Source organism: Penicillium crustosum (assembly GCF_028827405.1).
Source record: "Penicillium crustosum strain IBT 35664 chromosome Unknown utg000001l_segment0_segment0, whole genome shotgun sequence".
NCBI lineage: Eukaryota > Fungi > Ascomycota > Eurotiomycetes > Eurotiales > Aspergillaceae > Penicillium > Penicillium crustosum.
In genome coordinates this window covers 4,317,874-4,339,454 of record NW_026623122.1, presented here as the reverse complement: position 1 = coordinate 4,339,454, position 21,581 = coordinate 4,317,874, and the positions used below count along the sequence as shown (strand labels likewise).

Sequence of the window (21,581 nt, the reverse complement as noted above, 5' to 3'; positions counted from 1 at the left end):
ATGAATCTGATGTGCCAATACCCACGAAGATCCGACATTCTATCACCTGACCGTAAATCGAAGCAAGCAGAGCTCTTACTACAACATGGAATTTCACCCATAAACTCTGAAGCAAATAGCTCTGCAAGTTCACATTGCTCGCCAGCGGTTGTCGGAAGCCCAATATCATCACCGGCGGTTCCTTTCTCGCAATCAGCGCACAACCTGATGAGTGACGATAGACACCTCAACTCGCTCTTGCAGCCACAAACATCACAGATTCTGACGCCCACAGAATCCACGCTGCTCAGTCACTATCTCGAGCACACTTCCCAAGATATGACCGTGGACGACGACGACCGATACACTTTGCAGGTCGGAATTCCGAACCTAGCTTTCCGGAACAAGCTCCTCATGAAATCTGTCCTCGCATTCTCGGCAGTATGTAAATGCTGCGATATCATCAATCAGCCGTCAATATCATATGGAGACCGTGAGCGAGTCCTGGTGCTTCTCTCTATTGCAGATCAATATCATATGGAATCACTGCGCGAGATCCAAGCGACACTAGCTGAGACTGATCAATACGACCATATTCTTGCAAATGCAGCTATGATGGGAATGTATGGATCAAGCAGCCACTGTATCAGAATCTGGCTAGCGGAAACAGCATCCGACAACGACCTAGAAAGGGAGAGGTTTATGCCAAAAGGTTGCCAATGGATTAGTCTCTTCCGCGCCGTGCGCGTGGCCTATACAGGATTATTCAACGACAAATTTAAAGCAGAGGATCTCGTTCAATTTGCCCCAGCCACATCACCTACTGACCCTATGGCAAGCTGGGACTTTCAGATCCGTTGCAAATGCAAGGTGAAATCTTGGGGTGAGCGACAAAAGGAGCCTCAGGATCATGCTTTGTATCCTATTCTAGCTGCTACGGTGGTATCCGCACTGAAGGGGTTACGAAAAAGGGCCAAAGAAATCGTCCGAAACGGGATGGGTGGCTATCGAGACCGGGATATACCAGCCATCCATAACGACTCCGATGTTCAAGCATGTTTTGCTGCGTTAGAACTATTTGAAAATATTGTATCCAAAACCTTCCCGGATAAGGAATTGATGTCAAACACGCCAGGCCATCCTCATCTCCATTCCGAAGTCGATCTTAGTACAGTTGGAAAAGCTTCCAAAGTTTCGCCTTGGATGCGGAGATACGCAGCTAAAATAACTTCGATAATCCCGTCGGAGCTTCCGCGAAGGTTCATTATGGCATTTGTTCACAAAGCTCCTACGAGATATTTGAGCTTGGTTGAAGACATGATGGGTCTCATGCAAAGCGGAGCACCGTGTGGACATGGAATAACTAGGTGCTCCTTGAATCCCATAAATTTGGAGCCTAGTATACCACACCAGCTAGCTATGGATATATTTGCCCATTGGCTTGTTCTGGTTATGTTACTAGACAAGGTGTGGTGGATTGGTCGCATTGGGGCCTGGGAGCTTGGGCAACTTATATCCCTTAGGCAAGATACGCGATGGTGTATGTCTCTGTGGAAGATAGATGGTGATTGGTGGCCGGAAAGTATGTTTGAAATCAGCAGACAGTTCAATAAACACCGAGCGAATGATGAAGTATGATTTAAGAGACAAGAAGATCAACCGCGCGAAGAAAAGTCATTCACTAGCGGTTTTGGCGTGTATTCACACATGGTACATCTAATTACGTCCAAAAAGGAGAAGCAACACGCCAAATTGAACCATCTCTGACTTTTTTGCCCGGTTAGGTTACCTTGGAGTCGACATAATTGGCTTTGAGTTTTCGGTGATACTGTTCTTGTTCAAAATATCCTGATGGTCTGATTTAAACTTTCTGGCTAGAGGGTTTATCACATCGAGCCTATGATAAAACCGTGTGATTTTAAGATTGTTGTAAGAGAGGAAAGACAATCAGCAGGGTATCCATTGGAACTCGATTTTTTATTATAGTCGCAGACTGGAACATGAAGTTTTGTCGTCCCTGGAATGAATATTTACTCTGTTCCCATGATGTATACAATGCATTGTTCATAGATGAAACTAGACACACTGAAATGATGGGTTCAGAGGGCGAAAAGCTATCACATATATTTCATGAGGTCCATCACTCATCTGAGGTTATTTTCCCATGCTCTCTTCGTTCTTTCCATCTCACTCAACATGGAGGGTCTTTTTTATCGCTGCTGTGGCCATTGGATTTACAATCGCGGTGCTATATGTGTTCAAAACTTTTGATGAGTACCGGCAACTGACTGCCACCAAAGAGCTACGCTCTCTCCTTGCAAAAGCGGATGCACTAAGAACCACGCTTTATTGGACCACAACCTCTGTTGAAAACGCCTTGAGACGAAACCTGGTCGCCTTCAAGCACATTGCGAAGATGTTCAACAATGCGGTTCACAGGATCTGTGGCGAAACAGACCACACGTCGACGAAAGAACAATAGAATACCCAAAACTGGACATACTACTAATGGCTAGACGGTGATTTTCTTGATTTCCCTGGCGATTAGTGTAAATAGTTCACTACCCAACACGACAACTTGAATCGAAAAACAAATTGAAATGTGACTGACTATTGTCTGGGATTCGGGGAAACACAATAATCCTCACGCAAAACCTTCTCGATTTTGTGTATCATTCAATATAATTACTACTTACAGCACACTCCTCTTTTCTCCTTTTCCTTAGATTTCCTTGGTGTCATATATTCGGTTTGTGGTTTGGATGCTAGTTTGATTGGTGGAAGATATATTTGGCCACTTGATACTAAATGTCCATCTCTTAAACGCTTCAAATATAATTGAATCCTAGGTCATACTTGGCGAGGAGATAAGGAGATAAAGGGCAGGGTTTACGTGAGCTCTCGGTTGTAACATGCGGTGGGCGAAAGCTCTCATTTGAAAACGCCTAGCCTACAGCCATGTGTGAAAGTACCGTGCAGGTTCACTTCCTTGTGGTGTATCGAATTTCCTCCAATGGGAATTTGTACTAACGATGTATGTTTGCCGCCTCTTGCGTAAAAATAAATTCTCTACCCCACGCCAATATGCCTACCCCGCAAAATTACTATTTAGGGCACGGGTAATGCGGGGATAGTGATAATCTGCGCAGGAGACTAATGTGTCCAGAGAGCGCCACATTATGCGCTGAATCATGCTCCATAGCCAATCCAAATCCCACTGAGTCAGAATATGGCTTAGCCTCATCAAATATATTAAATCTACTTCTTTGGGGTAAATATTGTTAGGTTTCCTTTCCGCAACGAATGTCCCCAAAGGCAACAGCTACAAGATCACACTCAACGCAGACTGATTCTTTGTTTACCTGCTTGGGATAATATTCTATAAGCTAAAGACGTTTATATATATATGGAGAATAAAGACATGGAATCTTATCATTCTTTGCCGGATACGGTCGACAAACTGCTTCTGACCCCCACGTAAACTTCCATTATCCATACAGAAGGATGGAGGGATCTTACCTGCATACAACCTGTAAGAGCTTTTTCTAGGCAATCAATTGAGCTGACGACAGCCATACATGAAATGCGGGGAATCTCCCAAAAAGTACCATTACAGAGGTCTCGGCTTTGTACTATTTGAGACGTGACAGCGATGGTCAACTCGGAAAATAGAACGATATAATCAGCAGTTATTCTTTGATGTGTGAAAAAGACCATGGGATTGCTATTTTCACTGTGCTGATATAATATGCGAGATTTGGGAGACACATTACTTGCAGTGCGTCGAGGACGAAATACTTTTTTGACGATGACGAACTCTGCTGTTAGCCTCCACGGGCGACAGATGTGCCACTGCGGAATTTGGTCCTATTGACTATTACTGTCACCAACAGTGACTTAAATACTGCTACGTATATATAGTATTATATGATTATAACACCTAATCTATTGATTGGCCTCACCTATCGAGCCTGTCAGAGAAAATGTTTTGGTGCTACAGGAAGGGAAATATTCACTAATGAATCGACGAACATATACTTACTCTGACTGTATGGAATACTACTGAAAGGAGGAGAAAGTAGGTGATATATCATATATCTACGTTGTACATCCACATATGCATGATCTTGACCAATACAACGGAAGTTCCGCCTAGCACACTTAGTCGTCCGGAAGCCACGCAAGAGCGTTTGAACTCTGTCTCCGCGCGCGGGGTCAATGTACGGGATCATTGGCTGTCTATATGACTTGATTTGGAGAAATTATTTGGGGAAACTGGCTCTATAGATACTTTCATGGACACCAAAGCAAAGCTATATAAGCTCCCCCAGGAGGTCTCATCAAAAGGTTGATTACTACCCCAAGAACCTTTTTAGCAACTATTCTCAATTCAAATCTTCTGTCAATATATTCATAGTCATGACTATCCCAGATGAGGTTGATATCATCATCTGCGGTGGCGGCAGTTCGGGATGTGTCCCTGCTGGCCGCCTAGCGAACCTTGATCACAATCTTTCTGTCTTGTTGATTGAGGCTGGAGAGGATAACTTGAATAATCAATGGTGAGGACTCCGAGGCTACCACTTTCAGGGAATGGATTCTCATCTCAACCTAGGGTGTACCGCCCGGGTATATACCCGAACAACATGAAGCTTGACTCGAAGACGGCATCGTTTTATCAATCCAGGCCATCTGAACATTTGGATGGTCGTCAGGCAATTGTTCCGTGTGCCAACATTCTTGGAGGTGGCAGCTCTATCAACTTTATGGTAAGTGATGCCCGTTTGAAGTTTTCTTTTGTCCAGTGTTCCCAGGCTGAATGTGTTGAAGATGTATACCAGAGCTTCCGCGTCCGATTATGACGACTTTCAGGCGAAGGGCTGGACAACCAAGGAACTTCTTCCATTGATGAGGAAGCATGAGACATACCAACGTGCTAGCAATAACCCGGAACTGCACGGCACCGACGGACCTATCAAGGTGTCATTTGGAAACTATACTTACCCGATCAAGAATGACTTCCTTCGCGCGGTTGAGACGCAAGGGATTCCATTCACTGATGACTTGCAGGATTTGAAGACTGCGTATGAGGTCCACACGATAGATCGTCCATTGTATCTTGCTAACGGAGAGTCATAATATTACAGCCACGGTGCCGAACACTGGTTGAAATGGATCAATCGTGACACAGGTAAGAAGAATAGTCTAATTCCGTCTCGGTATCATTACTTCTCTGACACTCGATATTAGGACGACGAAGCGATGCAGCCCACGCTTATGTCCACAGTACCCGTGCCAAGCACAGCAATCTTCACCTTCAATGCAATACTAAAGTTGAGAAGGTGATTGTTGAAAATGGTCGTGCTGTGGGAGTGGTGACAGTCCCCACTAAGCCTCTGAACGGCGGAGAGCCAATCCGCAGGATCTTCAAAGCCCGGAAGCAAATCATTATCAGTTCAGGCACAATGAGTTCCCCACTTATTCTGCAGCGGTCCGGTTTTGGTGACCCTGAGAAGCTGCGCCGGGCTGGCGTTAAGCCCCTAGTTAACCTACCAGGTGTGGGTCGAAACTTCCAGGACCACTATCTTACTTTCTCAGTTTACCGCGCCAAGCCTGACGTTGAGTCATTTGATGATTTCATTCGTGGAGATCCCAAAGTTCAGAAGAAAGTCTTCGAAGAGTGGGATAAGAAGGGCACAGGTCCATTGGCCACTAACGGTATCGATGCCGGAGTCAAGATTCGGCCTACCGAGCAAGAGCTCGGGGAGATGAAGAAGTGGCCTACCCCAGACTTTACGGAGGGCTATGAGTCCTATTTCCGGAACAAGCCCGATAAGCCCGTCATGCATTACTCGATCATTTCTGGGTAAGGATTTAACCCTGTTCGCTTCGAGTGTCACGAGGCTAACCCACACATAGGTGGTTCGGAGACCACATGCACATGCCTCCGGGCAAGTTCTTTACAATGTTCCATTTCCTGGTATGGTACAAACTGAGCAAATCAGATCGGCCAGTGCTGACAATATATTAGGAATACCCCTTCTCCCGTGGACACACCCACATCCAGTCAGCCGACCCTTACGAAGTTCCTGACTTTGATGCTGGTTTCATGAATGACAAACGTGACATGGCCCCTCTGGTCTGGGGATATATCAAATCCCGTGAGACCGCCCGACGCATGGGATCGTACGCTGGAGAGGTCACTGCGATGCATCCTCAGTTCGCGTTCGACTCGTCGGCACGAGCGCAAGATATGGATCTGGCGACTACCAAGGCATACGCCGGCTCGAACCATATTTCTGCTGGTATCCAACACGGTATGTTCTCGTTTTTTTCCAGGCGCGGTATCCCGTTCGGCTAATCAAATGAATATAGGTTCTTGGACCACTCCGTTGGAACCTGGAAAGCAGCCCTCGGCTTCAACTCTCAACTCCAATAGACATGAGGCTCGTCCTTCTTTGGAGTATAGCGAAGATGATATTAAGCACATTGAGAAGTGGAGTAAGTGTCAAGTATTGTAATCAGTAACCCCCCGGACCATGGTGTCTAACCCCTTTGCTGCAGTTTCCCGTCATGTCGAAACAACCTGGCACTGCCTTGGCACATGCAGCATGGCTCCGCGAGAGGGCAATTCCATCGCACCCCATGGTGGCGTTGTTGACGAGCGCCTCAACGTTCATGGTGTCAAGGGCCTCAAGGTTTGCGACTTGTCTATCTGCCCTGACAATGTGGGCTGCAACACTTTCAGCGTGAGTCTCTATTGCTTCTGGAATTTTGTCACGTACTGACTATTACACCCGATAGACTGCTCTCCTTATCGGTGAAAAGTGCGCAGTCCTGGTTGCGGAGGACTTAGGCTATTCCGGAGCTGATCTGGATATGAAGGTCCCAACTTACCATGCTCCAGCAGAATTCTCCAACCTTTCTCGCCTTTAAGGATCTTTTTTATGTGAAACGAAGAACATGTTCTAGGATATTTCATTCTCTTCAGCTAGAAGAAACAAGTATGTCCCTATGTCAAATTGGATTAGTACAGCGATGCAATAACAATCAATTGGAAAAGAAAAGAAAAGAAAACGGTGGAAACATTTGTAGTCGCCGCGGAGGTGAAATAACACATTGCTAGAAAGAACAAGATGAAAACATACAACAGCATGTGTACCAGGGCACTTAGGGCAGATATTCACCAACCTGAATATTCCTCACCCAAATATCCAGCCTGTACAGCAAAAGGTACATTTCTCATAATGAGTAAAAAGCTATAAGTATCCTTCTTTCCCCCTGCTTTTTTACCTCTCCAGCGTCGCTTTGTCACCCTAACACCACTTTTTCGCGAGCAAGATACGTACTAAGCATGACCCAACGTTGAAATATACAGCTAATGTTATAGATTTTAGGGAGCATAGTAACAATAAGATCCAGCTGGTCAGCTTGCGTCGGCGTCGGGTAGGCACTCGTCACAGAATCCGAGTCCCCTTTTTACCACATCAACCACTCCACCGGTCGCATTTCCTTACTGGGACACCTCAGACGAGTCAACGATCACAGGAAAAAGCAAACAGAGTGTCATGATCTCAGTCTCATTGCAGCCCCGAGGGTGAGATCAAGGATGGCGTCGGTGGATTCTCCGGGGCTCCCGATTCTTGGCAGAATAGGGACTCGCCTCCTTTGAGGTTTTTGTTCCAATCGGGTTGACTGTTGAATTTCGTGAATTCTCGGCCATGTACTCGATAGCTTCTCCCAGAATTGCCAACAGTATGGTAAACTGGGCGAAGATCCGCCATAAGTTTTCGTAGAGAAGATACTGCGGCGTTTCTCTTAACATGCGATCGCCTTAGAAAGGCAATCACAAAGCCATGGCGATACACGGGGATTGTAGTAAAGGTGCTGGTTATGGGAGACTTTCATCGCCATGATGAACTCCGAGGAGGTGACGCAATCAGGACGTGCCCCTGGGAAGGCAAGGTCCATGGGCGAAGCGGATCCGATCATCGGCCTCATGAATCGACTTGGGTACTCCCAGCAGCGAAGCATGTGCCTATATATTCCAGATTTCATTGAAGTCACCTAGCTCGAAGGGCTCCAAGTCAAAAAATTGCGTTGGGGAAATCAGAAGGCTATCATCAACCTCCGTATTAGAAACACCTATAGGCGAGCGAATTGATTCCGTCCGACCCATAATAGAAGGCTCATTCAAATTTTGCCCAATATTCAACATGTGATTGCTCGAACTTGGCGCTGGGGTGACTGCAGGCGGGATATTTAACTCTAGAAACCGGGATGTTGATATCGAGACGCCATTCATGTCGTGTTGACTCTCGGTGCCAATATTCCGTATATCGAGTATATCCCAAAGGGGATCAAGGTCCATACAGATACTTCCGTCATTTTCAAAAGCGACTTGGCGTAATGCAATAAGTGATTCTTCGAGCTTCTTGAGTTTGACGACCTACCACATGTCAGTATGGGGGAATGAAGCCATGGAAGCAGATATTACCATCATAGCCATGGCTGGCCAGACCTCGCCGGCTTTTTCGACAAACTCGACACATTTGATGAATCTCTTCCGCTTTTCTTTCCTGACACTGGCATCTGTAGAAAAGCTCAGGTGCAGCTCGATGGTTGCAACAGCGGCAACGCAATATCCAGCCAAAGGGTCTGTTAAACCGAGATCTTCTGATTCGACAATTGAAAGAAGATCCTTCACCCAGTGCGTATGATGTGAAATCAGAAATGATGTTTGTTGTAGGTATATCTCTGGTACATGGTCATACCCTTGTACTTGCATCATAATCATCAAAGGGTGGTTCAAGAGACACACAATTGTGTGGTATACAAAACGGGTAAGAAACCACGGTGCCCAATATTCCCGATTCAGCCCAAGCTGCTCCATTTTGACTGATTTGAAACGATGAATTTGTGGCTGTTTGGCACAAATTTGTGTGAAATAGAACATCTGTTTTGAATATTCTGACTCCATGGACCATACCGGACGAGAGCCAAGTCTGCCGTGTCCTCGTACGTATATGCACATTTTGGACCACGCTGAACTTAGATTGATGAGAACCGCCATGATGCCCTGCTGGGGATCACTTAAGATATGCCTCGGAATAGAAATTCCCTGAACCATGCTCTGTGGTATGGAACGACTGGCTGGCAATCGCGGAACAAGCTCCACAAAGCTCGTCATATCGGCGGCAGTGTAGAAGTTCTGAACAAGTATCGCGTTCCACGAGCATCTGATTAGTTCTTCGTCAGACGAGCCGGTTAAAGATGAGGTTTGAAGTTTTTTTGAGACTGCGTTTTGAACCAGTGTTAATCCTAAATTGGCGTGAATCGCGAATTGCTCTCGGTTGCCGCCTAAAAGGTAATCAGCATAATTTTGGAGGTTTGCACGGTAGATAGACACACAAAGTATGTCAAGATGACTCAACAGAAGAAGTGTCTGGATGGTAGAAAGCTCCACCCTGCTACCCGAAACCCGGGCGAATGCAAGAACATGCGCAGTGTCCGAATAACCCTTTGACCTCTCCTGCTTAACCTCGAGCGATATCGGCTCCCGAGAGAAGTGAATAGCTATCGCTACCAGCGCGTAGATAAGTTCAGAGCTGCGACTCTCCAGGCTTGAAATGAAAGAGTCACTCTCGAACATTGGAAAGGGCTGGTTTTCCACAAACTCTAGGTATATTCGACCAAAGCTGATAACTTCACTCCATGGTGGTAAGACAACACCCTCCGAGATGACAGGGGCGACTGGTGCACATCGATCAGCTGGAGTTGCAGTCTGTGCCATTAGAGGTGGCCTGTCGTGAATGTTAGCGTGGCTATCCTCTGCCTAGCCTCACGCCGTATAAAACACTGACCGGACACTTTTCATGTGAGTAATCCCCATAGCAGAAATCGTGTTATTTCTTGGGGCTGATGGTTTCTCAATCCGCCCGGGCAGGCGATATCCATGTTTCCGGCCCGGTACTCCCAATGATGGGCTGTAGGAGCATAATTGGTCTAGACTCTGGCAACGAGAGCATTGGGGCCGCTGCCCGCAGCATTTCGCCTTTTTCCTCCTGAAGTCATGAGGTCAGTTGCAGGGTGTGGGTTGGATATCAGGACGACATGACCCACCGGCATGGTTCACAAGCTTGTCTAAGACGTGATTTGACAGGTGATTTTGCTCTTGCTGCTTGGTCGCGCGTCTCATCCATATTCAAAGCGGTCCACGGGTTGTTTGGGGATGCCAAGACACGGAAGCGGGATATTAAGTGATTGGTCAAATCAACAAAATCCCGTGACTTCCACCGGACCGGGCCGTTAATTTGTACTTCCGTCTCCGATGTGAGCATCTGGCTTGACACCAAATAGCCCGGATAGTTGCCTCTACTTATCAGATTCCGATCGATGCTAAACATTTCATTTCAATCACCTCATTCGCTCGTTGTTGACCAGAGAATTGCGCGACAACTGAATTTGAGCACGCCACGGTCATGGTTCCCAGAAATATATATTTTGAAATTCGGTTTCCACCTGTGCTCCAAGGTTGGACTTTTTGTGAGACTTTTTGTGAGATAGCTGCAAAATGATACCTCTCTATTGGAAATCCTTGCTACTTCTGATTTCAGTGCTTCAACCAGTGTATGCGGATTGGCAGTTCCGTTCTCGACCCGACCTGTCGCCACCAAGGTTGAATATCACTGTGCCTGCTCAGCCAGCGGTCGAAAAAGGATTGATCTTCGTCGCTCAGTACCATGGCTTTGAAGAAGGCAGTTCTGGACCTGAGCAGCCCGCAGCTTATATCTTTGAAGATAATGGTGACCTAGTCTGGTCGAGTGTCGGTCACCTAGCCGGTTGGATCGCTGACTTTGGACCAACCGTCGTGAACAATGCGCTGGTTTTGCGAGCTTTTCAGGGAATACTCGATGGTCCTCATGGTCGCATGTATGGCGATCATGTTCTTCTGGATGAGCATTACAGGACTATCAAGGTGGTGAAGCCAGCTTCTCATCGACTTGTCTCCTGCCATGAATTTCAAGTAGTCAATGGAGAATCTGTCCTGATGGAGACCCCAGTTGCCGTCCCTATTAATTTGAAGCCATTTGGCGGAGATGCCTCTCAGAGTTGGATCGTATCGAATGGTTTCCAAGGTATTTGAAGTCCCTGGATCTTTCCAACGCTATGTCGAAACCCAGAGACTAATCGGAGAGTTGATCGCATACAGAAGTGGATATATCTTCTGGAAAGCTATTATTTGAATGGTACAGCCTGGATCATGTCAATCCAGAATGTGAGTGGTTTGATTTGAAAAAGAGACGATCTTATATTAACGGTAGCATAGATTCCGCATTTCCCCTTGAGAGCGAGGGGGTCTTCAAGGGTACAAGCTCCCTGGACGCCTGGAATTATTTCCACATAAACAGTGTGGATAAAGATGATGAAGGAAACTATCTGATATCCGCACGCAACTACGCTGCAATTTTCAAGATCAATGGGACAGATGGTGAAATCATCTGGCAACTAGGCGGCCGTCGTGGTTCCGACTTTGACGTGCCGTCGAATGTCAAATTCGCTTATCAGCACGATGCCCGATTCCGGTATCGCTCACCCAACGGATCAATTGAACACATCTCATTCTTCGATAACGCCGATCATTCAGCCCCCGGTCGATCTATCAATCCCTTCTCTCGAGCCCGGTTTGTGGAGCTTAACCACGAGACTTTAACGGCAACGGAGATCCATACGTACCGGCCGCCTGATAATCTGGTAACCCACTCTCAAGGAAACTTGCAATTTCTGGAAAACGGCAACAAGTTTGTCAACTGGGGCCAGGCTGGAGCTGTTACTGAGTTTTCAGAAGATGGAAATGTCCTTTTCCATGCCTATCTTGACTCTGGTGACAACCGAAATGTACAGAGCTACCGGGGCTTTCGCGCAAATTGGAGAGGATTCCCCGACGAAGAGCCTGCTGTGTTACCCATTCTAGACTCAAAAGAAAACCTCTCGGTTTTTGTGTCTTGGAATGGTGACACCGAAACAAAGTTCTGGCAGTTTTACTTGCAACGGGCTGGTACAAATAGTGCCTTTTTATTGGGAAAGCAGAAAAGAACGGGGTTCGAAACCAAAACCAGCATTGATTTTAGTAACATCCGGAGCAAAACTGGGGACGAAAAAATTTTCGCCGAGGCGTTCGATTCTCAAGGAAGATTTCTCAGAAGAACGGTGCCTGTCACCATAAAAAGCCATCTTCCTGATTATTTACAGGAGTCGAGCGGAGGCAGACTGGATCAAGGAGATGGTTCTTTTAGGGCACAGTACCCTTTGAGACTTTAGAGGGGACTTTCATACACTGTAGACACTCAGGATTGCTTGATTGGTGTATTTGAACCAATATAAGATTCAAAGCTTAGTGGTAGACGTGGAAGTGCCGAAATTTGTAATTTCTCGAAAACAACGATAAGCCCAATCTGGCGTAATTGAAAACAATTAAAGTCAAGTTTCGAATCTGCTTCAACATAAAATATCCATTGATGTGTAAAAATGGATCGTTTGGACTAGACATGTGTGGTGGTTTGTAGGTGGCGGCAAGTCTCCCCTGAGCATTGGCATTTCCGAGACCACTTGGGTACTGAACAAGGAAGAAGTAAGCAAAAAGAGATTGGTAGGAGAGGATATGAGTTGTTGGGCAATTGAGACTAATAATGGTGTGATCTTGTAGTCTGAAGTAGTTGGAAAGGTAGAAATATAATAATCCCCCTTCTCCCATTTCCATTTCTCTCACTTCAATTTCCCCCTTCTGTCCTCCCCGCGCTTCGAACCAACCAAGTCTTCATCAAATATTCCGGGCTCCAGATATGCAGCCAAAGTCAGCCGGCTTGTCGAATTACGAGCTCAGGTTTCCCTCGGAGGGAAGCCAAGCATCGGAAGATAGTTTTGAGCTTGGAGAAGAGCGTCGAGTCCGCCGAAAGTGAGTGAATACGGGTAAATGAACCAGTGAATAGAGCTGAACATCTAACCAGGGTTGACGTGGTCTTATTGCCCATATTAGCTCTTGCTTTTTTTGCACTGCAACTAGACAGAGGAAACATGAGCGCCGCTTTGACATCAACGATTACACAAGACTTGAAAATTACCACAAATCATATCAACATTGGACAGCAGTTATTGTCTGCCGGTATATGCATCACTGAGATTCCATCAAATATGGCCCTTCAAAGATTCGGCCCAGTAAGATGGCTCTCTTTCCAGATACTTGCCTGGGGACTTGTGGCGACCCTACAGGCATTTGTGAAAGGTTATCCAGCTTTCTTAGCCACAAGACTCCTCTTAGGCCTCCTTGAGGGAGGCTTTATACCAGGTCAGAAACCTTTCAAAGAAAATCTGAATGACATAATAACTGACGCTCCGGGTAAAGGGGCGTTGTTCTATCTATCTTCATGGTACAAGAAGAACGAGACAACTTTGAGGGTATCTCTCTTTTTCTTTGGTCAAATGTTTTCAGCTGCCACTTCTAGTTTGATTTCCGCTGGAGTGTTGAGGTTGAGTGGGCGCGGTGGCCTATCAGGCTGGCAATGGATATTTTTAAGTAAGTCGTTTGGGATGAAATCTGATTGATATGGTTTAACATTATTTCACAGTTGAGGGTCTTGTGACTTTATTTATAGCGATCGTCTTTGCCCTTTTTTCACCAAGCGACATCGGCAACGGCCAACCGTTGATAAGCCGAAAACGCTGGAGCTACTTTACAGAGAGGGAATCGTATGTGATCCGTACTCGGATGCAGCTGTACGACGATGGAAATACAGCTCCGGGTAAAGTCAAGATCACTGTTCGAGATGTGTGGAATACAGTTCGCCGACTGCACGTACTACAGCATTGTCTCTTTACACTGGTCTCCATGTCTGCGCTATCGGGCCTGTTGAACTATACCCCTAGTATTATCAAGTCGTTTGGATTTGATGCAGTCACGGCAAACTCTCTGGCTTCTGTTCCAATTTTCAGTGCCATGCTCTTGATTCTGCCTATGTCTTGGCTAAGGTAAGTTGATTATGAATTCTTCTCTTAAAATCTTCCTTACTCTTGCTTTTCGTTCGATAACTAGTGATTGTATCAAATACCGCGGGCTGTTGATCTTCATTCCCACCACCTGGAATGTTATTGGTTATGCTTGTATCCGATGTATGGCTGTGTCATCAACAAAATGGCATAAATATGCTGTTTTCGCAAGTGCAAGTGCGAGTTACGCCAACATGCAGTACGGTTTTTCCAGAAATACCTATAAGTTTCCCATTACCAGCTAACATTATACCTTAGTATACTGAACGTCTCTTGGCTTTCTGTTAATTGTAAATCCCCCCAAGAACGAAGCATTGCGATGGCGTGAGTGATAACTCCCTGATCTGAGTGAATTCAGTCTCATGAAAATCACAGGTTGATAATAATGGCTGCCAATGCATCAGGGATCTCGGGGTCTCAGATCTTTCGAACGTCTGATCAACCACTATATCGCCATGGTTTAACAGCAATTTGCGCGTTGAGCGGAACGTCATGGGTACTACTGGCAGTCCTCAATCTCTATTACGCCTTGAAAAATGCGAGAAGGTCGTGATGATATGGTTTAAAAAGGCAGACTAGGCCATTGAAACCCTAGAGCTTTGTCTTCTGGATATAGATACACATATTGTGACGCTCCAGAGAATGATCAAGAACGAAGAGATCAACCGGAAAAGCATTTTGCAAATCCTGAGGTCGAGCATATCGCGGAAAACGTTAATATTAACATTTTGATACGAAATATATGTTTGAGATATATACGAGAGTACTACAACTTTTTAAGCTAACTTTATGGTTGATAAATTATCCAATCAACCGTTTTCTCGCGTTTTTGAAAGAAGTATGTAAATTGAAGTAATAGCTCCCTCCGAATATATTAAAATAATCAAATATTAACATAAATCAAGGGCTAGAAACAGAGTCTAAACTAAAAAAGTTGCAGTTTTGGGAATTTTTGTATTGTTTAGGGCCCATTAGACCACCACTAAAGCCCAATACGCCCTTACCCCGGGCTCACAGCCCATCGATGGGCCTAAGGACCGGGCCCAAACCTAGCTCATTAGTCGGATGGGTCGGCTTGGGCTGTGGGCTTCATGGGCTATGCTGAGGTCTAGTTATAGAATGCTGATCCGAGCAAGAGAGAATCGTGCTCCTGAGGCAGAGATGCGCCGCCTCTCGCTACCTATATTCGTCGGTAGAAATTCAATCGTTAAATCGACGTTTGATTTTCAAACTCGATAAAAGACATGTTGTCCCAGATAGTCATTCTAAAACAGTAGTGTGGTTTTGACACGGTAAACTATATCGATGTCCGAGATACCAAACCAACCTTTATATTTTGCTCAAAGCATGACAAGAAAATCCAGATAACAAAGTGTCAGCTGTGGAAGTCAGAATTGTTTGAATCCAATACTATACACGAGGGTTACGCTCTAGTCAATACTGGCGGAGTCAGCCGTATGCGGTCCACTCGGACACCGCACCCCCTCGGAGACCGCTCACTTGGGCTCCCGGCAGCCTCGCTATCCCCGAACAACCTTGCAGCGGCTCCGAAGACATTATATTTGCCGGGGTTATAAATAAATCTTAGTCCTACAAGAGAGATCCTGGCAGTTGAGTTTGATCTGGAGCCGAATCGCCACCCACGGACCGTGGTTGTAATAGTTGATCGTATAGATAGATCATCGACAAGAAAGTGGACACCGCGGAGGATATGTGCCATAGTGAACGTCAGCCTATTTTCCCTCAGAAATAAAGCATGCGCAAATCTAACCAAGTGTGCAATAAATGACAATAACCAATATTCATAGCAACCGTGTTCAACCATGCTGCTATATTGATGGTCTATATGTAGTCGTCTCGAACAAGCGGCTGATGGAAGAACCATTAATGAAGTGTCATCGGCAGTAGTGCCTTGGTTTAGAAATTCATAGTCACTATCTGCGTAGACTTCAAATTTCCCCGCAATTGCTTCCCCAGGAAAACTTTAATGCCGGCGAGAGGATATAAAAGAGCATCCCCTGAGAGGCAGGGGCGGACAAGATAAGTTCTAATCTGTGAATCAAACCTCAGCATCAAATATAACCTGACCCTTTCCATGTGAGATCATACAAGATGGCTTTAGGTATCATCCAATTGAATGAGCGCCATGCACCTGGAACGTTTTTATTGTTCGATGAATCATCCGCAAATGTCTCTTCCCAGACAAAGTTTGGCACTGGAAAGGTAATTACAGAGGGGATAGCCATCAAAACAAAAGAAATATGCTAAGAAGAGTAGCATGCAAGCGTTGTCCTAATTCCCCAGCCCTCCAACAGCCCAAATGATCCTCTGGTAAGTGGTTCCCTGTGCTGCAATGGAAGGAAGAATCTCAAACCCCGCATAGAATTGGCCACAATGGAAGAAGAATTTGACATATTGTGTCTTATTCGCCAATTCCATTATTTTCTCATCCATTCCGCCACCCCTGATTGCTCCATCTATGGTTTTGATGTCGCACGCTCTTAAGCGATCTATTGAAGATGTTACAATGCTTACCGCATATCAATTGCTTGCGTGTGCTTGTTACGGGTACGTCTCATATATGTCTTAATATAGACGTCGAGCTAATATATGGTTAGACCAATTGGATCTGCTCTAGCACATAAATACGGAAAACGGCCACAATTTATCTTCGCCGCCATCATGGGATTCATTGGAACCCTTGTATGTTGCACCACCACCAATAACTACAGTGTTCTATTAGCAGGGCGGATTATCCAAGGTTTCGGCTCAGCGGTCTTTGAGAGTCTGACTGTTGCAGTCATGGGCGATATGTGTGTCAATTTGAACTTTTGCCTAAGTCTTACAACGCTGACTGGGAAAATAAAAGGTTTTTCGTTCACCAGCGATCTCTCCGGACTGGTCTGCTAGTGATGACCTGGACCTGCATTATATCTCTAGTCTCGATCCTGGGTGGTGTGATAGCTGAGGGTCTTGGCTGGAGATATTTGTTCCTCATTCATCTGCCATTTACCGTTGTTGGAATGCTATCAGTTTTCTTCTTTCTCCCCGAGACTCAGTGGCAGGCTCGCCGAAGTCATATCGCTTCTCCTGAGGAGCCGACTCAAACGGAAGATAAAGAGACGGCAAACGTCAGCCATGGACATGACGAAAATGTATCAGAATCATCGTTGATGGAGGCAAAGAAGACATTTATGCAAGAACTTGCAATATTCAGTGGGACGCACACAGAAACCAACCTTTTGCGCCTGGTTTTCGCTCCGTTTGCCGTCATTATCAACCCTGCCGTGATCTGGGTAGGTAAACTTTGTCCTTCTCATATGTGGCTTGCTAACCACGACCATTAGGCGATTGCTGTGGGTGGTGCATGTATCGTTAGTTTCTCCCCACTCTTCACATCTGCCGACATCGGGTTAACACAGTAGTGCAGGGTTTCTACGTGGCTATCTCTTACATTCTTGCCCAAATATGGACCCCTCCTCCCTACAATTTGAATGCCCATCAAAACGGAACTTTCTATGTTGGCGGTAAGTCAATTTTCTTACTTTTACATTGTGGACTAATAAAGAAGGGTTTGGCTAAATTTGACCTCCAGCATTAATCGGAGGAGTGATTAGTAGCATAGCCGGCCCATGGCTAGGGGATTTGATCACCAGGAAGATGACCACATGGAACAGAGGGACATATGAACCTGAATTTCGCATTCCAATGATGACCTTCGGCGCTTTGTTCTGTGGCATCGGATGGTTTGTATTTATGTGGGATCTTGACAACCCAACGTCGAATGGTTATTATCTGGGTGCATTCTGCCATGGTTGTGTGTGCTGTGGTACAACCATAGGTATGACATTTTCCAATCTTTACATACTGTGAGTACACGTTCTTCTCCTATAATTAGCTTTATTTGTCCAAGGTTTCCATCGTCATAGCACTTGACTGATCAAGGTTGGGAGCTAAAGCGACGCCTTCCGGGAAAATTCCACAGAAATTTTCATCCTCTTGATGACAGCCAAGAACTTCATTTTCTATGGTTTCTCCCAAGTTATGAACACCTGGGCAGAGGAAAAGGGCCCAAGTGATGTTTTGAGGACCTTTGGAATTATCACAATGTGTCTCATGGGCACATCACCTTTGTTGTGTAAGTTTGGCTACACTTCTTCCATTTGTCACAAACAACTAACCGAGAGACCGACACAGACATTTTTGGAAAGCTCAACCGCTCTTTCATGTACAGTACCGGATTGATGAGGAAGTTGACAGGGTACGGACACTCGGGATGATGGATTGACTTATTTGGACTGCCTGGCAACACAGACTGCTGAGAAAGCTGGAAGCTGTAACGCAGGTAACCCTGCAGCATCCCTGTAGTATGATAAAGGGCTAGTCTGCTTCAATTCTGCAAATACATATGCCAAAGTGGAGAAATTGAGAAATTGAACTACGAATTACGAAATCCATGCAGTAGGGATACTCAGCTGATCATATTGGTTGCAAGTAGGCTGGTTAGTTGACAATTTAAAAGGCGCCATATTATCCACGGTCTTATACTACATCGTGCTGTTGACATTTTACCTGACTTCTCTGCACCACGTATTTACTTGTGGCTCTCTCACCAGAACATATAGCGCATGGATGAGCATAGCATGCATGTTCATTTTCCGGACTATGGGCGAGAGCAATTCCCTACATACCCATTTTGATGCGGTTGCTAAAGATTCTCAGACTTGGGTATACGGTCCATACCCTGTCCAAGGGTTCGAGGTAGAACGGATCCCGCCTTTAGATCACCGGTGGGGCTTGAGGTTGGAGCACGGAGGGTAGCGGTCACCGAACAACTCTGCGAACTCCGTGTACACTCCCCCAATCATGTGACATGAGGTCATCTTCATCTATATATGTAAGTTGACCGTTTACAACAAATCGCTTTTGTTCATTTCCTCTTTTTCCTAGAGGTTGAATCTCTCACTATCCTCAGTTTCGTTTTCAGCCTGCATGAATCGGCGGAATCATCTGTCTTGTTAAAAATGGATTCCCCTGCGAAAGAAAGATGGTTGAACCTGGTTTCCATACCTACGCTGGTATTGGCTTTGCTTGGACTGATTATCAGCAAAATAATTTGGTCATTTCTTTTTCACCCTCTACGTCATATTCCAGGCCCAGCCCTCGCAAAAGTGACCGATCTATGGCACTTGTATCATTGTTGGGGTGGGAAACGACACCACAAATTGGTGGAGCTTCATAAAAAATACGGTATTGGCATTCCCCTCATACAAAGCGGAAATCACTTTCCAGTAGCTAATGCCGAGGAAAGGCCCTTTTGTTCGAATTGGACCTGATATGGTTTCGACCAATTCGTCAAGTGCAATCCCTGCGATTTATTCCGCAAACGCACCGGCTTTGAAGTCGGGATTTTATGAAGCTTTTGCACCTGGAATGCCCAGTAGCTTTACAACCAATGACAAAATCTACAGACAGAAAAAGCAAATTTTGTCGGCAGCGTTTGCGCCTCGCAAGTTGGAAGCCATGGAACCCTTGATTCGTCTCCATATCGATGCGTTCTGTGAGAGAATAGCAGAAGCTAGAAATGTTGATATTGCTGTGATGCTGGGTGCGCTTTCCATCGACGTCCTGTCCGATCTATGCTTCGGTAAAAGCTTCGAAACTTTGAATAACGAGTCAGAAAGAGATCGTATTCTGGAGGCTATGGAAAAGTCCGTTGAATTGGTCATCCGAGTAAGTGCATTTTCGATTCAGCGATGATCTCACAGTCTAACTTGCCCGAAGGAAGGAACTATGCACAAATGGCCGCGGGCTATTTGGAAGGTTCTCCATTCAAAGGAGAAGGTGATTAAACGGGGCTATGTCTATCAGGTACGTTTGTTTAGCTACTCCAATTGTTGATATTAACCAAACTCTCCAATAACAGAAAGCAATCGGAGCAATGATGCAGCAGATAGATAGCAAATCCGAAAGAGACGACTTTTTCACCAATATACTTCAGGCTCGTCGACCAGATACTGGAGAGCCGTACGACAAGCGGGAATTGATGGGTGAAGCGATTCTTCTCCTGTTCGTCCAAACTGCCCATATCCCCAACTCTTTTGCGCCCAGACTAACGAAGACCGTGTGTAGTGTCGCGGGGTCCGATACCACATCTACAGCATTGACTGTGATCATCTGGCATCTTCTAGCGAACCCTAAGACAATGCAGAAGTTGACAGCTGAAATTTGTGAGACTTTTGAGTCCCCAGAGGAAATAAAGTACCAGGCACTTCAGGGACTCCCTTATTTGCATGCGGTCATCGAAGAAGGGTTAAGAATTTGTCCACCAAATCCGGGCTTGGTTCCACGAGTGGTTGTCGATCGAACCCCAGGCCATTTAGCCATTGACGGCCGTATTTTCCCTCCTGGTGTAAGCACGACCAGATCCACCACAAACTCTTGGATACATGATTCAAGATGCTAACAGCTAATATGCGTTTTAAGACTGAAATTGGAGTGTGCAACCTCTCACTTCATCACAATCCTCTGTATTTTGATGAACCAGATGCCTTCCTCCCGGAACGTTGGATGCCAAATTCCGATATTAAATGTAACAAGGGTGCATTCGCTCCATTCTCCTACGGCCCTAGGTCATGTTTGGGCCGAAAGTAAGTTTTTAATATACCTTCATTCTTCCTATCGCTTTCCCCTTTCTGACCTTGATATTTTCCGACTTTAGCATGGCCTATATGGAAATGAGCCTAACATTGGCTCTCCTTGTATACCGATTGAAGTTATCATTTGCCGATCACGATAAGCAGATGCGGGTCGGATTTGACGTCAATGATGCCTTTGTTGCTATCAAACCATCAGTTCCAGTGAATGTGGCAAGAGTCTGACGCATTGAAACCCTCCGATGGAGGAGTAGTCTACTCAGAGCCGTGGAAAACTAGCCGGAGCTCTCGTATTGCCTTTTTAGTCTATTATGCGCTACATTAGTGTCCTGTAGCTACAGAAAGTAGCCCCAGAACAACGATCTATCTAGCGTTTTACTATGGCGTTTAGGGTTGAACCAGCGCGATCTAGTGTGTTCAGAATCCCCTTTGCTTTCTCTTTTTCCTTATTTAAGATGTGCTTAGCATTCAATGCACAGTATGAATTCCAATTATATAACCCACACAGCTATATTTCGGAATATTGTATAGGAAAGCAGCGTATAGTTCAACTTCATCAATTTCTGGATCACCTGAAGTGTCTTCAGAACTACCTACATATATTATATTACACTGTACTATATGTTAGACTGCGAAAAGGGATGGATTTTGTCGTCGTCACTGGCCCCGTAGAAAAATAACTTGGTCCAAGGTTTTATCTCTCTTTTGACGTGCGCTAACAGGGGGAGGGGGTGCTTTCAACCATTCATCACAGAGATATCTATAAACAGAAGAGAAATTTCTACCTGGATTGAGTGTTATATCTTGGGTAGATCCAATGCAACGATTCCCAAAGCGTAATATGTTGACTTTCTAAGGTTGTATGGCTGGTCTTGGGGAGATTTGTTGTGCTGGTCTACGTGA

The 21,581-nt window shown here is 45.5% G+C and overlaps 7 protein-coding genes across 7 annotated transcripts; 6 read left to right on the top strand and 1 right to left on the bottom strand.

Moving 5' to 3' along the window:
- Positions 1-1,617, top strand: N7487_001634 (uncharacterized protein; the record flags this gene model as incomplete). The annotated part of the gene is made up of 1 exon (XM_056869382.1): positions 1-1,617. One exon carries the CDS (start codon positions 1-3, stop codon positions 1,615-1,617), a length of 1,617 nt encoding a protein of 538 aa, XP_056734166.1.
- A 2,781-nt stretch (positions 1,618-4,398) lies between these two features.
- Positions 4,399-6,915, top strand: N7487_001633 (GMC family oxidoreductase; the record flags this gene model as incomplete). The annotated part of the gene is made up of 10 exons (XM_056869381.1): positions 4,399-4,541; positions 4,595-4,748; positions 4,810-5,063; positions 5,127-5,170; positions 5,230-5,845; positions 5,899-5,959; positions 6,011-6,296; positions 6,355-6,480; positions 6,544-6,728; positions 6,784-6,915. The coding sequence occupies 10 exons, from the start codon at positions 4,399-4,401 to the stop codon at positions 6,913-6,915; spliced, it is 2,001 nt and encodes a 666-aa protein (XP_056734165.1).
- Positions 6,916-8,017: 1,102 nt separating this feature from the next.
- N7487_001632 (fungal specific transcription factor domain-containing protein) lies at positions 8,018-9,772 on the bottom strand (the record flags this gene model as incomplete). The annotated part of the gene is made up of 3 exons (XM_056869380.1): positions 8,018-8,428; positions 8,477-8,902; positions 8,969-9,772. 3 exons carry the CDS (start codon positions 9,770-9,772, stop codon positions 8,018-8,020), a joined length of 1,641 nt encoding a protein of 546 aa, XP_056734164.1.
- Positions 9,773-10,552: 780 nt separating this feature from the next.
- Positions 10,553-12,300, top strand: N7487_001631 (arylsulfotransferase family protein; the record flags this gene model as incomplete). Its single annotated transcript, XM_056869379.1, has 3 exons — positions 10,553-11,117; positions 11,192-11,257; positions 11,309-12,300. The coding sequence occupies 3 exons, from the start codon at positions 10,553-10,555 to the stop codon at positions 12,298-12,300; spliced, it is 1,623 nt and encodes a 540-aa protein (XP_056734163.1).
- Positions 12,301-12,821: 521 nt separating this feature from the next.
- On the top strand, positions 12,822-14,575 carry N7487_001630 (major facilitator superfamily domain-containing protein; the record flags this gene model as incomplete). Its single annotated transcript, XM_056869378.1, has 7 exons — positions 12,822-12,934; positions 12,987-13,324; positions 13,382-13,552; positions 13,605-14,004; positions 14,069-14,221; positions 14,281-14,346; positions 14,398-14,575. The coding sequence occupies 7 exons, from the start codon at positions 12,822-12,824 to the stop codon at positions 14,573-14,575; spliced, it is 1,419 nt and encodes a 472-aa protein (XP_056734162.1).
- A 1,926-nt stretch (positions 14,576-16,501) lies between these two features.
- Positions 16,502-18,302, top strand: N7487_001629 (MFS transporter; the record flags this gene model as incomplete). Its single annotated transcript, XM_056869377.1, has 8 exons — positions 16,502-16,590; positions 16,641-16,835; positions 16,892-17,318; positions 17,370-17,396; positions 17,453-17,549; positions 17,618-17,768; positions 17,982-18,160; positions 18,220-18,302. The coding sequence occupies 8 exons, from the start codon at positions 16,502-16,504 to the stop codon at positions 18,300-18,302; spliced, it is 1,248 nt and encodes a 415-aa protein (XP_056734161.1).
- A 1,018-nt stretch (positions 18,303-19,320) lies between these two features.
- Positions 19,321-20,903, top strand: N7487_001628 (cytochrome P450; the record flags this gene model as incomplete). The annotated part of the gene is made up of 5 exons (XM_056869376.1): positions 19,321-19,755; positions 19,807-19,893; positions 19,949-20,434; positions 20,509-20,672; positions 20,744-20,903. 5 exons carry the CDS (start codon positions 19,321-19,323, stop codon positions 20,901-20,903), a joined length of 1,332 nt encoding a protein of 443 aa, XP_056734160.1.
- Positions 20,904-21,581: the final 678 nt, after the last annotated feature.